Genomic DNA, 12945 nt, shown 5'->3' on the forward strand with positions numbered 1-12945 from the left:
TTTTTTAGTAGAGACGGGGTTTCACCGTGTTAGCCAGGATGGTCTCAAACTCCTGACCTCGTGATCCACCCGTCTCGGCCTCCCAAAGTGCTGGGATTACAGGCTTGAGCCACTGCGCCCGGCCTATCTTACTTTCAATGTAGTTTCTCAATCTGGGAGACCTAAGAGAAATCTTTTCCCTTCAAGGGGTCCAAACCTGACTGAATTTGAACCGCCCTAGCAGAACAAATACAAACTTTGGAGGGCTGCACAGATGTTGGAAGCACAGATGTTTTCTGAGCTGAACTGGGACCTAAAGGAGGTTCACAACTGGTAAGGTGTTTGGGTTCTATTACTGATATTAGCATCAATCTCACAAAAGTTTCTTTCTTCCCTAAGAATCAAAGTCAGACCTCAGGCCGGGCGCGGTGGCTCATGCCTGTAATCTCAGCAATTTGGGAGGCTGAGGCGGGCAGGTCCTTTGAGGTCAGGAGTTTGAGACCAGCCTGGCCAACATGGTGAAACCCCGTCTCTACTAAAAATACAAAAAAATTAGCCGGGCGTGGTGGTGCGCGCCTGTAATCCCAGCTACTCGGGAGGCTGAGGCAGGAGAATGGCTTGAACCTGGAAGGCAGAGGTTGCAGTGAGCTGAGATTGCACCACTGCACTCCAGCCTGGGTGACAGGAGACTCCATCTCAAAAAAAAAAAAAAAAAAAAAAAAAAAACCCAGAAAACAAAGTCAGTCCTCAAACTCCCAACCAGACCCCGGAACCCACAGAAAGGCAGACAAGCGGGTGGATGCTTATTACCCGATTTATTAGAGAGACCTCTAAAAAGACGGGGTGTGGTGGGGATGGGTGGGCGGGGAACCTGGGCTGCAAACCAGTGTTGTTTGGGGCCAGGAGTGGCTGTATGGTTTCAGAGGCGCCCACGGCTCTGGGTTTGAGGGACACAGCACCCTCGTCTCGGCCACGAGGCGCGGCGCTTTGGATTGTCACGCACCAGACCACAGGGCAGAGGAATGCAGTGGAATCCCCGGGGGGAGTTAAGACACACGAGGTTTGCAGTTTCGTTTTGTTTCAGAATCAGTTCAGCCATAAAAATGGGACTGGGGTGGGGACAGGAGGAGCGATTGACCACCGGAGACGAGGAGGAGGTGGTGGGCGCCTATCCTGGGGTGGGGACTGAGGGGCTGTGGAGACAGTACCATGGTGAAGGACCCCATGGCAACGGGAGTATTGCACTGAGCCAGGTTTCGGGGGAATGGGGACATGTTGGGATGGCGTAGGGGGACAGAGCCTGGCAGGAGACACATGGAAGTTTCTGCCTTGTCAGTCTCAGAGAAAACGCCTTTTAGTCATTACAGTACAGGAATTTGGACACTGTCCACATTCTCAGTGGACGGCGGCCATCAGAGGTGACCCAGGAGGGGAAGTGGGCATTGGTCACCAAGGTATTTACAGACTTCTATCGTGGGGGACAGCGGGGTGGGTCCAGCGGCCTCCCTCGCGGGGGATCTGAGGGAGGCCGAGTTTGCTAAATATTATAAATAGGTCTTGCCGTCCTCCTGCCCCCGCCCCTCGGCACAGTCAGTGGGGCACTTCAGCCTCGGTTTACAGTTCTCTGAAAGGAACCAAAAAACACAACCAACAAAGTAGATCTCCAAAGGGGCCTTGGAGACAACACAAAAATGGAAATGTGGTATCCACAGAGGTTTGCAAATTTCTCCTGCAAGGGAGTGTTGGCCGGGCACTGGTATCATGTGACTCGCTCAGCGGAGGGAGGCTGCCCTGGACGTGGTGCTGCCCGCCCGGGACCACACCTGCTGCTCCGAGTCACCCCCACAGGCTCTCCACGTCTCTGGTGCCAGGGCTCTGGGCAGGGGGACTCCAGGGCTCCCTGGGAGGCTCAGTGTGGCCTCTGGGGGTGTGGGCCTTTGAGATGACGACCATGCCCCGTCCCTGTTGGTCATCCAGGTCCCAGACACCCCTTCTGATTTCTGCCCCCGCCTCCCCGGGGGATGCCCGCCGGGTGTCCTTCGGAGGGATGGGGGAAGCTGATTGGTTGATGCCCGGTGCCAGCAGATGAGCACCAGGCTGTGAACTGGGGCCAAGGTGGCTTCCCGGGGCTGGACAGACCCTTCAAGCAGGCAGGGAGGACCCCACGCGGGCTGGTCCTGACGGGAGCCACGCGGGTAGCTGGTTCCCGAGGAGGGTGAGCCCCTCTCCTCGGCGGAGGGTGGAAGGGCTGCTCTCGTGGAGCGTGTCCTCGCTGAGGGCCTCGGGGATGGGGCCGGCTCCTCCACAGCAGGGCCCTTCCAGGCGCAGCGCGTGGGCTGTGCGGGAGGCCGACAGGATGTGAAGAGCGGGTGACGTGGCGTCGTACAGAGCTTGCAACAGACAAAACACAGAGCCCTGCCTGGGAGGTTCTCTGACCGTCTCAGACCCCACACCAGGCTCTGCCAGGGCTGGAGAGGAATTCTTCCCGAAGGTGCAGCTTCCACGCCAGCTCCTGGGCACATCTTGGGAGTGGGGAACCCCACGGCCGTCACCAACAAGCCCCTCTCAGGGGTCCTGGGGAAGGGCAGGGTGGGCGACTGTGCCGAGCTCTCGACTCCAACCAGCACCCTCTGAGCGCAGCGGCCCCAGGAAGCTGCCCCAGGGCAGTCTGGGCTCAGTCCCACCACCGGGAGTGCTGCCCTCTTGGAGGGGGATGAGCCGGAAACAGTCTCTCCTCTCCTCGGAGACATCACGTCACTTAACCAAGAAAGAGGCCGCGGCACCCACGCCAGTCCTGAAGGAGACTCCTGTGGAGCCGTGCCTGGCCCCCTAGGCCGTGCCTCCAGGTGGAGGGGTCGGGGAGCCTGACCTTCCACCCTGAGCTGGTATCCTGTGGCCCAAGGCCCGGCCTCCTGCTCCGTCCGTCCGCGGAGTAAGCATCTCTGTTGCCTGAGCCCTCCGTGCCAGTTGCCGAGTGGCCCACATCGGAAGAGAACGACAAGTTCCCAGCCCTGAGCTCCGCCAGAATGGGTAGTGGCCTGGGGGAGAGGAGGCCTGGGCCTCCAGCTGTGGTGGGTCTGGATCGGAGGCGCCAGAGGTTTTTGCTCAAGGGGCACCTGGAAGGTGGGTGTCAGGGCCCCACTGCGGCGGGAACACAGCTGCTGAGTGGCCGCAGTGCTTGGCAGGGCGAGGGCTGTCCCCACAGTCGATGCTCAGGCCAGATGTCCTGCACTGAGGCCCCCAAACCCAAGCTGAGGGCCGGAGGGTCCGCTTCCCAGGTGGATGGAGGCAGAGTGGCTTGGGACCCCAGCCGTCCCCTCTGCAGGCTGATGGGGCCCCTGGGGCTCAGGTCCCAGAGGCCACCGGGAACAGCCTGGCTCCCTCCTCAGGACACATGCAGGCACAGCAGAGAACCAGAGTGCAGTGGGCGGGGGCTCTTCTTCGTCTGGTTTGGGTTTTTGTCTTTTTTGGTCTTTTACTAAAACAGCACACACGTGCTTCTGTCTCTGGGCCGAGTAAGGACTCAAATGCGATTTGCCGCTCGGGAGGGTCAGTCTCACTGGGGCAGGCTGCCGACGGGGCTGCCGGGGCCCTGGGAGGCTTGCTGGGGAGGGGTCCGGCCATCGGCATCCGTGCAGGGGGAGGATGAGGTCCAATGGGGCGGCGAGGCGGGCATCTCCCGAGCTCTGGGCCTCAGCAGGGTGGGCAGCGCCTCCAGGGGCGGCCGGAGCGAAAGTGGAGCTCGGCTCTGGGTTGGGGACTGCATAGAAATTACTGTAAGAGCAAGAGGACAAATGAAGGTGGGCGACGGGCAGGGCGAGGCCCACCCCAGGCCACCCGCCAGGCCCCCTGCCAGGGACTGGCTTCCTTGGGCCAACACAGGCCCTGAGACACTTACCCCACGGCCACCTCAGAGCCAGAGAGCCCAGGGTGGAGCTCTGGGCCACCTGTGCCCTCCCGCCCCAGGCCTCAGTCCCTGCCTGTCCCAGTGGCTGGGGACCACGCTCAGTAGGACCTTTGAGCCCACAGGGCCGGCGGGCGCACCTGGGCCGCACTTACTGTGTCGCTCTCGCCGTCGGAGGCCGGGGGGGCCTGGGCGCTATAGTGGAGTGGGGAGTACACCCAGCTCCTCTCATCGGTGGGCTGGCGGGTGGGCGCGCGTGCAGGAGGCGCAGAAGAGCAGGGTGCGAGGAGGCGCAAGAGAGGCAGAGGGAGGAAGGAAGAGACAGGAGAACATAAAAGAGGCGAATCCCCCACGGAGGACAAGGGGTGGCTCAGCCTGGCTGCCCTCTCTGACCCGGTGGACCTGCTCCCAACCTGGATGGGCCCGGGTCTCAGCTCAGCGTGGCAGGGCGGGGCGGGCGGCAGAAAGCGGTTAGTTCAGTCAAGGCAGGGCCTGAGACAGCAAGTGACAGAGCCGGCGGAAGCGGGTGGGGGTCACAACCTGGAGCACCGAGTGTTCCTCCTCCTCCTCCACAGCCCGGCCCCACCACAGCCCCCAATCCTGCCTATGCCATGGGCACCAGCGCACAGGCTCCTGGGGGCTCTCTGTGAGGGTCCTGGTAGGTCAGGGTGCCGGACCTACTTCCCAACCCAGAAGCCTTTCAGGACCTGAACACGTGGCTGCCCGTGGGCAGGGCCAGCCCCCTCTGCCAGCACAGATGTGCTCGGGAGAGACTAAGGCTCGGACCCCCCACCCTGCAAGAGCCAGGAGACACCTTCCTGAGCAGCGGGGCAGAGGGAGGGCCAAGTTCAGGGCTAGGCACAGGCAGGGCCGTGTGCTGGGACACGGACTTCTCTTCCCAGCTGTGCCTGCGTCAGGGGTCCCAGGTCTGGGTGGGATCTGGGGAGGGAGGAAGGGTGCGTTCCTCAAACACCTCCACCCCGCCCACTGAGGAGCCCCCGACCCCTCAAGCTCCCTCTGCTTCTCCTGCCCCCAGGCTGCTTCCTCAGGGCTCCAGCCTGGCCTCCCTGTCTTCTTGTTGCATCCTCTTCTCTCTTGGGCCTCTGTTACCACCCCAGCGTTCAACGCCCCTCCCGGCACAGATGACCTGTGAATTTCCACCAGGCCCGGCCTCAGCCTGAAGTGCCAGGCCTGAATACACAGCTGCCTGGCCACGTCCACCTGGCAGCCCTCGGCCCCTAAACTTGTCACAGCCACAGCCCAGTCCGTCACCCCAAGACCCACTGCTTGTCCTTCCAGTCAGGACAGCACTGCCCACCCACTGCCCAGGCCAACCCATGCCTCCTTATCAGGCCTGCGCCCCTGCCTATGCCAGCTCCCAGCTCCCAGCCTGGGCCAGCAGGAGCCTCCCTCGAGCTCCAGGTGAGCCCAGGCCTCACCTGCAGAGGCACTGCCTCTCCCTGCCTCGCGTCCTGCCTCCATGCCCCCTCTAAAGGGCTCACTTCTGTGCTTACTCCACCCTGCCCGATCCTACAGCTCCCACCAGACCCCCGTTCCCGGCCCCTGGGCACCAAGGGCAGCGCGCTCCTGCCCTGCGAGGCCGCCATCGCGGAGGACTGACTCCTGCACCGAGGGGCCGTGACCCCAGCGCAGGCCTTGCCCATTCCTCTGGGAAGATAGCAAATGTAGCCTGGAATTTCCGATGTGGGAACGGCAGGTCAGGTCCGCCCCTGCAATGTCCCTCGAGAGCCAGGTGTGGGAAGCCTGCGTGTGTGCTTAGTACTGATTTGGTGGCTGCACTGATGGCTCCCATGGGGACTTGAAAATGTGGGGCCAAAACAGGGTCCCCACCTGAGCCCTGAAAGAGCTGGTCCGCAGGGAGAAGGGTGGCAGCAGCCACTCAGAGCTGCTCTCTGGGAGGGGTGTCCTGGGCGGCACCGTGCACACAGCACCTGGGCAGGGACGATAGTACCCTTCTGCTACAGCGTTAGAAATGGGGGTACAGGCCAGGTGCAGGGGCTCATGCCTGTCATCCCAGCACTTTGGGAGGCTGAGGCAGGTGGATCACTTGAGGTCAGGAGTTCCAGACCAGCCTGACCAACATGGTGAAACCCCATCTCTACTAAAAATACAAAGATTAAGGCTGGGCGTGTTGGCTGATGCCTGAAATCCCAGCACTTTGGGAGGCCGAGGCAGGCGGATCACCTGAGGTCAGGAGTTCGGGATCAGCCTGACCAACATGGTGAAACCCCATCTCTACTAAAAATACAAAAAATTATCAGGGCATGGTGGCAGGAGCCTGTAATCCCAGCTACTCGGGAGGCTGAGGCAGGAAAATTGCTTGAACCCAGGCGGCGGAGGTTGCAGTGAGCCGAGATTAAGCCACTGCATTCCAGCCTGGGCAACAGAGTAAAGCTCCGTCTTGAAAAAAAACAAACAAAAAACCCAAAATTAGCCAGGCGTGGTGGCAGGCGCCTGTATTCTCAGCTACTTAGGAAGCTGAGGCAGGAGAATCGCTTGTACCTGGGAGGTAGAGGTTGCAGTGAGCTGAGATCATGCCATTGCACTCCAGCCTGGGCGACAGAGCGAGACTCTATCTCAAAAAAGAAAAAAAAAAAAGGGCAGAACAGCTGGTTTCCTTGTCCTGCAGGAGTTGGGGGGACAGAGAGGGACCTCCTCAGCCACCAGCTGGGCAGAGAGGGGAAGTGGGGGGCAGTGGCAGCTGGGACCCAGAACCGGGTGACCCCAGGAAGACCAGAACCAAGGGCACAGCCTCTTCAGCACTCAGGCCTTGGGGTGCTTTGAACGGCTGCCCTGCCTCCCCTCTGGCCCCCACACTTCTGCTGCGCCTGCTGCCGAGACCACCCTCCCCACATCTGCCCTTTCAAACCAGGTGTTTTCCAAAGTCCAGGCACCCCCCTCTGGAGGCGGCCTCTGCGAACGGCTCCCTGCCTGTGGTGGGGTGACCGGCAGGGCCGCTGGGTCTCCCCAGTGCTCCCCCTCCCAGCAGGCCCCTCTGGGAAGCTCCCTGACGATCTCCGGGGCGTGGGTCTGCGGTGGCTGGCTTCCTGCTGGCTCTGTGGGACGGAGCTGCCTGGAGCAGCCAGGGAAGTGGTCTCCACCTCCCGGGGATCACTCCACAGTGCCTGGCACACAGCAGTGTTCAGACAGGTCTGCTGATGGGCGGGGAGTCAGGGCGGCCTCGGCGGGGGCTTTGTCTTGAGGAGACACTCCTGCTTTGGGTCTGCGCCCTGTTCTGGCTGTGCGGCGCTGGGCAGGTCTCTTAGCCTCTCTGGGCCCCTTGCTTATTGGTCATAATGACCACAGCAGGCCCTGAGGATCTCCCGGCTACGTGGGGCCCATGTGGCGTCCCAGGGGGAACTCCTTGAGAGCTCGGGGATTTGGATTTTGACTAAACCGTGTGGTCTCCCAGGCTCCCAGGGGAGCTGAGGCCTCAGCACCTCCATCTGTGAGGTGGGTGCGGAGAGACCATCTCCTCCCCGTCTCCATGGCCCTGCAGTTCAGAGCCCGGCTCTGCAGCCACTCTGCTGACCTGTGCGACCTCCCCTATACAGTCAGGTAGGCCAGGGGAGCCAGGTCTATACGAGCGAGAAGCATCCACCCAAGACACCCTGACATGGGAGGGCTGGGTCCAGGGGCAGAGAGGGGCTGGTTGGGGTCCGGCCGGGGTCCGAGGCAGACCCTAGGCCTCAGCTGTGCACCTGGCGATGGTGCTGCCCTATGGAGTGCCCGGTTCGACTTGGGGCTGAGTGACATTCCCAGTGGTGCACGCAGCCCAGCACTCGGTCCGGGGCCAGCGTCGCTGACCTCAACCACGGCCGTCATATCCCCAAAGCCCTTCTGGAAAACAACGGATGTCAGACACTGAGCTTCCGGCCGGGGACCTGCAGCTCCCTGCTGCCCGAGGGGCACCGCCCCTTCTCCCCAGGGTGGCCGGCTGCGGTCACTTACAGTCCCTGAGGCGCTCAGCGTCATGGCCCGCAGTCGGCGATGGTGGGGAGAGTAAATCCAGTACCTCCCATCCGTGAACTGGACGGGGCAGGCCGGGCGGGCCAGAGGAGGAAGGAAAACAGAGGATAGCGGATGAGGCGGCTACCCCCGTGGTCGGGTGGGAGAGGTGGAGGGAGGCAGCGGGGAGCGGGTGGGCACAGCTGACTGCCAAGCAGAAGGTGGGGGGTGCCAGGGTGGGACCGAGGACCCTTCTCCCTTCTCCGCTGCCCACCCAGCAGGGCATCAGCACACAGACACACAGCAGGACGTGGCCCCCAGGGCCCCCGTACCATCCAGAGACCAGGACACGCACGAACCAGTCCTGGGGAAAGGGGTGACGACATGGGGTGGCTGGGGGCACAAGCACACGGCCCGTCCCTCCCTTCTCCAGGGCCAGGTCGGGGCATGGGGACCCCAGAGGCGCCACTGGAGACAGAGCAGGGAGGTTAGTTATGAAGCAGCCAGTAGGTGCCCGCAAAACAGGCCCTGAGGCCTGGCGCCTGTGCCCAGCCCACCTTCCCAGGAGGGTAAGAACAAACCATCTGGGAAGTGGGCCGCAGCCTCCAGCCCTCCCTGTGACCTGGGGCTGCCTGACCTGAGTGGGACCACTGGGGAGTGGAGACGCTACCTAGATACCCCAGGCCTTGCTGGTTGCCCGGCAGCTGCCTCACCCAGACCCTGGCAAGGGGGAGCAGGGATCCCAGGTCCGGGCAGACCCAGCCCTGCCCAGTAGCAGTCATGAGTCCCCAGCCCACAGCGTGGGAGCGTGAAACCCTCCTGCCACTGCCCGGTCCCCTGGTCCTCCTCAAGGATGAGCCCACCTGGCCACGCCCATGGCGACAGGGAGAAGGTCCAGACAGGCCTGGTCTGGAGGAGATTCTCACTCCGTGGGGTTAGACCAGGAAGAGAAGGTGGGTGTGAACGTGGCTGGTGGGTGCGTGGAGGCGTGTCGTGAGAGTGCTGGCTGGTGAGAAAGCATGTGGGTGGGTGGACAGAGCACGCTCACGTGCCCGTGTGTGGCTGTGTGTACACGGTGTGCACACAGTGGAGCGTGTGTGAGAGAGTCTGGTTGACGAGCCGGTGGCAAGAAGAGCCCGGGGCACTTACAAAGTAGATGTCAGTGGCGGGCGTGTCCTCCTCGTCCGAGGCCTGGCTGGCGGGTGCGCCCTCCTCGTCCGAGGCCTGGCTGGCAGTTTCTGCTTCAACAGCGGCAGTGGCACCGGCCATGGAAGCCTCCACCCTGGGGACAGGGATAGACAGAGGGTCATGACCCTCAGCCCCCACACAGAGGCTCCCTGCGCCCCCACACTCAGGATCCAGGCAGGGGCTTCACACGGTCATCACTGAGACGAAATCCCAGACAGCTGATCACAGGCCACACGCTCCTGCGCCGAAAACCCAGACAGCTGACCACAGGCCACGCGCTCCTGCGCCAAAAACCCAGGCAGCTGATCACAGGCCACACGCTCCTGCGCCGAAAACCCAGACAGCTGACCACAGGCCACGCGCTCCTGCGCCAAAAACCCAGGCAGCTGATCACAGGCCACACGCTCCTGCGCCGAAAACCCAGGCAGCTGATCACAGGCCACACGCTCCTGCGCCAAAAACCCAGGCAGCTGACCACAGGCCACGCGCTCCTGCGCCAAAAACCCAGGCAGCTGATCACAGGCCACACGCTCCTGCGCCGAAAACCCAGACAGCTGACCACAGGCCACGCGCTCCTGCGCCAAAAACCCAGGCAGCTGATCACAGGCCACACGCTCCTGCGCCGAAAACCCAGGCAGCTGATCACAGGCCACACGCTCCTGCGCCAAAAACCCAGGCAGCTGACCACAGGCCACGCGCTCCTGCGCCAAAAACCCAGGCAGCTGATCACAGGCCACACGCTCCTGCGCCGAAAACCCAGGCAGCTGATCACAGGCCACACGCTCCTGCGCCAAAAACCCAGGCAGCTGACCACAGGCCACGCGCTCCTGCGCCGAAAACCCAGACAGCTGATCACAGGCTACATGCTCCTGCGCCGAAAACCCAGACAGCTGATCACAGGCCACACGCTCCTGCGCCGAAAACCCAGACAGCTGATCACAGGCCACACGCTCCTGCGCCAAAAACCCAGACAGCTGACCACAGGCCACGCGCTCCTGCGCCAAAAACCCAGGCAGCTGACCACAGGCCACGCGCTCCTGTGCCTGCCATTTAACGCAAATCAGAACAAACCTCCCAAGAAGCCCCCAAATGCTGACCCTAGGAGTGACCTGCCAGCCCACTGACAGCGTGGCCCTGCTACTCCCAGCTCAGACACACACACCTGTGGGCAGGTGCTGGCCTCACCCTCACCAGCTGTGCCACCCGGGGAGGGCCGGTTCCTCCTCTGAATTTCAGTTTCCTCATCTGTAAAGTGGGGACAGATGGCACCTAGCCACTGGGATCAGAGCTTCTTTCTTCTTTATTGATGTGTTTGAGACAAGCTCTCGTTCCATCAGCCAGGCTGGCATGCAGTGGTGTAATCACGGCTCACTGCAGCCTCCACCTCCCGGCTCAAGCGATCCTCCAACCTTGGCCTCCCAAGTAGTTGAGACTATAGGTGTGTACTGCTATGCCCACCAATTTTTTTTTTTTATTCTGTAGCGATGGGGTCTCACTATGTTGCCCAGGCAGGTCTCCAACTTGTGGGGTCAAGCAACCCTCCTGCCTCAGCCTCCTTTAGGAGGGATCACAGATGGGAGCCCCCGAGCCCAGCCTCTCTCTCCTTTTCACTGAGCACTTACTACATGCCAGGGCTGGCTCCTGTGATTAACCCACTGAGTCTATCAGGGGCGATGCAGAGGGTGCGGCTACTGCTGTGTTGCATTTGCGGAAATGGAGGCACAGAGAGGAGGTGAGGAACGGCCTTGGCCTTGGCTATGGCCACACGGTGCACAGTGTTCATCCCATGAATGAGGGTAAACACGCCCTCCTGCCACATTGGAGGTTCAGTTCCTTTTAGGAAAGCCTGAAATTTCATGGTGCGAGGTTTGGCAATGGCAAGGAGCTGACAGTGGCAGTAGCACCGGGTGGAAGATAAACCCTCAGGGCTTTATTTTTCGGTCTGTGCTGCTGTGAGTGCTAAAAAAGCTCTCTTGGAACAAAAATAAAAAAAGCATCTCATGCAAAAATCATTAAAAAGGCAGGAAGAATCTGGTAACAATGCAAGCATGGGATTACACACACCAGACAGATGACAAAAAAGTAAAGACAGGCCGGGTGTCGAGCCTGTAATCCCAGCACTTTGGGAGGCCGAGGCAGGCAGATCACGAGGTCAGGAGATTGAGACCATCCTGGCTAACACAGTGAAACCCCGTCTCTACTAAAAATACAAAAAATTAGCCGGGCCTGGCGGGAGGCTGAGGCAGGAGAATCACTTGAACCCAGGAGGCAGAGGTTGCAGCGAGCCGAGTTCACGCCATTGCTCTCCAGCCTGGGAGACAGAGCAAGACCCTGTCTCAAAAAAAAAAAAAGGCCAGGCACGGTGGCTCACGCCTGTAATCCCAGCACTTTGGGAGGCCTAGGTGGATGGATCAAGTGGTCAGGAGATCGAGACCATCCTGCCTAACACAGTGAAACCCCATCTCTACTAAAAATACAAAAAATTAGCTGGGTGTGGTGGCGGGCGCCTGTAGTCCCAGCTACTCAGGAGGATGAGGCAGGAGAATGGCTTGAACCCGGGAGGCGGAGCTTGCAGTGACCCGAGATTGTGCCACTGCACTCCAGACTGGGTGACAGACCAAGACTCCACCTCAAAAAAAAAAAAAAAAAAAAAAAAAAACACACGAAAAAGTAAAGACACGCAGGGGCCAGCCCGGGGCTCACACCTGTCATCCCAGCATTGTGGGAGGTCGAGGCAGGAGAATCACCTGAAGTCAAGAATTCGAGACCAGCCTGGTCAATATGGTAAAACCCCACCTCTACTAAAAATACAAAAAAATAAGCTGGGCGTGGTGGTGAGCGCCTGTAATCCCAGCTACTCAGGAGGCTGAGGCAGGAGATTCGCTTGAGCCCAGGAGGTAGAGGTTGCAGCGAGCTGAAATCACGCCACTGCACTCCAGCCTGGGCAACAGAGCAAGACTCTGTCTCAAAGAAAATAACAGCAGGTGACGCCATATCCCCAAAAGGGCCACAACCACTGTGTCCTACGTTTTTTTAAAACATAGATACTTCTTTTAAACCTCTTTTTTCAAATCAAAACTCAATAAAATTAATCCCAGCATTCTGGGAGGCCAAGGTGGGCAGATCACTTCAGATCAGGAGTTTTTTTTTTTTTTGAGGCAGAGTCTTTTTTTTTTTTTTTTTTTTTTGTTGAGACGGAGTCTCGCTCTGTCGCCCGGGCTGGAGTGCAGTGGCCGGATCTCAGCTCACTGCAAGCTCCGCCTCCCGGGTTCACGCCATTCTCCTGCCTCAGCCTCCCGTGTAGCTGGGACTACAGGCGCCCGCCACCTCGCCTGGCTAATTTTTTGTATTTTTAGTAGAGACAGGGTTTCACCGGGTTAGCCAGGATGGTCTCCATCTCCTGACCTCGTGATCCGCCCGTCTCGGCCTCCCAAAGTGCTGGGATTACAGGCTTGAGCCACCACGCCCGGCCCTGAGGCAGAGTCTTGCTCTGTTGCCCAGGCTGGAGTGCAGTGGCACGATCTCGGCCACGCCCGACTAATTTTTGCTATTTTTCAGTAGAGATGGGGTTTCACCGTGTTAGCCAGGATGGTCTTGATCTCCTGACTTCTTGATCCGCCTGCCTCAGCCTCCCAAAGTGCTGGGATTACAGGCGTGAGTCACCGTGCCCGGCTGAGGTCAGGAGTTTGAGACCAGCCTGCCCAGCTGGGTGATGGGAGAAACCCTGTCTCTACTGAAACACACAAAAAAATTAGCCAGGTGTGGTGGTGGGCACCTGTAGACCCAGCTACTCGGGAGGCTAAGGCAGGAGAATCACTTGAACCCAGGAGGTGGAGGCTGTAGTGAGCCAAGATAAAGCCACTGCCCCCCAGCGTGGGCAACAGAGCAATATTCTGTCTCACAAA

The 12945-nt window shown here is 60.3% G+C and overlaps 1 protein-coding gene across 25 annotated transcripts in view; it reads right to left on the reverse strand.

Moving 5' to 3' along the window:
- Nucleotides 1-775: 775 nt before the first annotated feature.
- The window catches only part of PIP5K1C (phosphatidylinositol-4-phosphate 5-kinase type 1 gamma), a 66982-nt gene continuing 54812 nt past the window's right edge, over nucleotides 776-12945 (reverse strand). For 4 of the 25 annotated variants that reach the window (XM_074025348.1, XM_074025347.1, XM_074025341.1 and 1 more), the window contains 4 exons: nucleotides 9002-9134; nucleotides 7856-7933; nucleotides 4039-4122; nucleotides 776-3753 (listed from right to left, as the gene is read on the reverse strand). In XM_074025348.1, the coding sequence (XP_073881449.1) occupies nucleotides 3751-3753; nucleotides 4039-4122; nucleotides 7856-7933; nucleotides 9002-9134 (298 nt within the window). In that variant the 3' untranslated portion in view covers nucleotides 776-3750. Of the gene's footprint in view, nucleotides 3754-4023; nucleotides 4123-6405; nucleotides 7745-7855; nucleotides 7934-8021; nucleotides 8321-9001; nucleotides 9135-12945 lie in introns of those variants that run through there. The other 21 variants (XM_074025352.1, XM_074025351.1, XM_074025343.1 and 18 more) reach the window with 7 other exon arrangements.

The sequence above is a fragment of the Macaca fascicularis genome, chromosome 19, assembly GCF_037993035.2.
Source record: "Macaca fascicularis isolate 582-1 chromosome 19, T2T-MFA8v1.1".
NCBI classification, from domain to species: Eukaryota; Metazoa; Chordata; class Mammalia; order Primates; family Cercopithecidae; genus Macaca; species Macaca fascicularis.